This window comes from Phalaenopsis equestris, unplaced genomic scaffold (genome assembly GCF_001263595.1).
Source record: "Phalaenopsis equestris unplaced genomic scaffold, ASM126359v1 Scaffold189336, whole genome shotgun sequence".
Classification (NCBI taxonomy): Eukaryota; Viridiplantae; Streptophyta; class Magnoliopsida; order Asparagales; family Orchidaceae; genus Phalaenopsis; species Phalaenopsis equestris.
The window spans coordinates 1-782 of NW_018209285.1; the positions used below are offsets into that span (position 1 = coordinate 1).

Below are 782 nucleotides of genomic sequence, written 5' to 3' on the forward strand. Positions count from 1 at the left end.
TATATATTGCAATAAGCAACTTTTTAGACGATTTTAGTCCACATAACTTGCAACGAATATAATGAGCTTATCCTAATGCGAATTAAAATTTTTGAATATTATTGATAATTTAAGAAATCCGGCTTTTGTATTTTTATATTTTTATCTATAAACCAGCATTGCCGCTAATATATTTTGCTTAATTTTTGTATCAGGTTGATCAAGCCATTGCATTGGCCTTCAGGCAGCACAGGAAAAGCAATTATGTTCGAATTCAGGTAATTTTCAAAGTAGTGTTTATATCACTGCCTTCACTATTACTTTTTTTTTTTGCATTACATTTATGTATTTACATATCTAACATTATTTATATTTACAACACTCAAAATTTTGATGTTACTATATCTAAAAGTTAAAGATTAGATTTTAGAGATGTAAATTCATGGGAATTAAGTAGTATATGTGTAAATTTAATTTATTTTCCCAGTTGCAATACGAATGATTTTCCATTCCTTATTAAAAGCAGGCAACTGGTGTTGGACTCAGAAGCCCAAAGTGCACCAAGACCGTCAACAGCAATACAAAGAAGATGAGGATTGAAGAGATGCTCTGTCAAAGAAACAATGAATCTGTGCTCTTCCATGGGAGAAAACTATCAAAGGAGACCAATGCCGAGATGCTGGAAGGATTGGCGGTAGAACTCATCAAAGAGCAGGACAATAGAAGCAAATCTTCCGTCCCCACCGTATTTATCAAGCAGGCATTGACTCCTCGGACTTCGTCCGCCACCACCGCTACCGCCA

At 34.5% G+C, this 782-nt stretch overlaps 1 protein-coding gene across 1 annotated transcript; it reads left to right on the plus strand.

The window, feature by feature from the left end:
- Positions 1 to 194: 194 nt before the first annotated feature.
- Positions 195 to 778, plus strand: LOC110034520 (patatin-like protein 6; the record flags this gene model as incomplete). Its single annotated transcript, XM_020738773.1, has 2 exons — positions 195 to 257; positions 503 to 778. Coding segments are annotated over 2 exons (339 nt in total), but the record flags the coding sequence as incomplete, so codon positions are not given.
- Between the last annotated feature and the right edge of the window lie 4 nt (positions 779 to 782).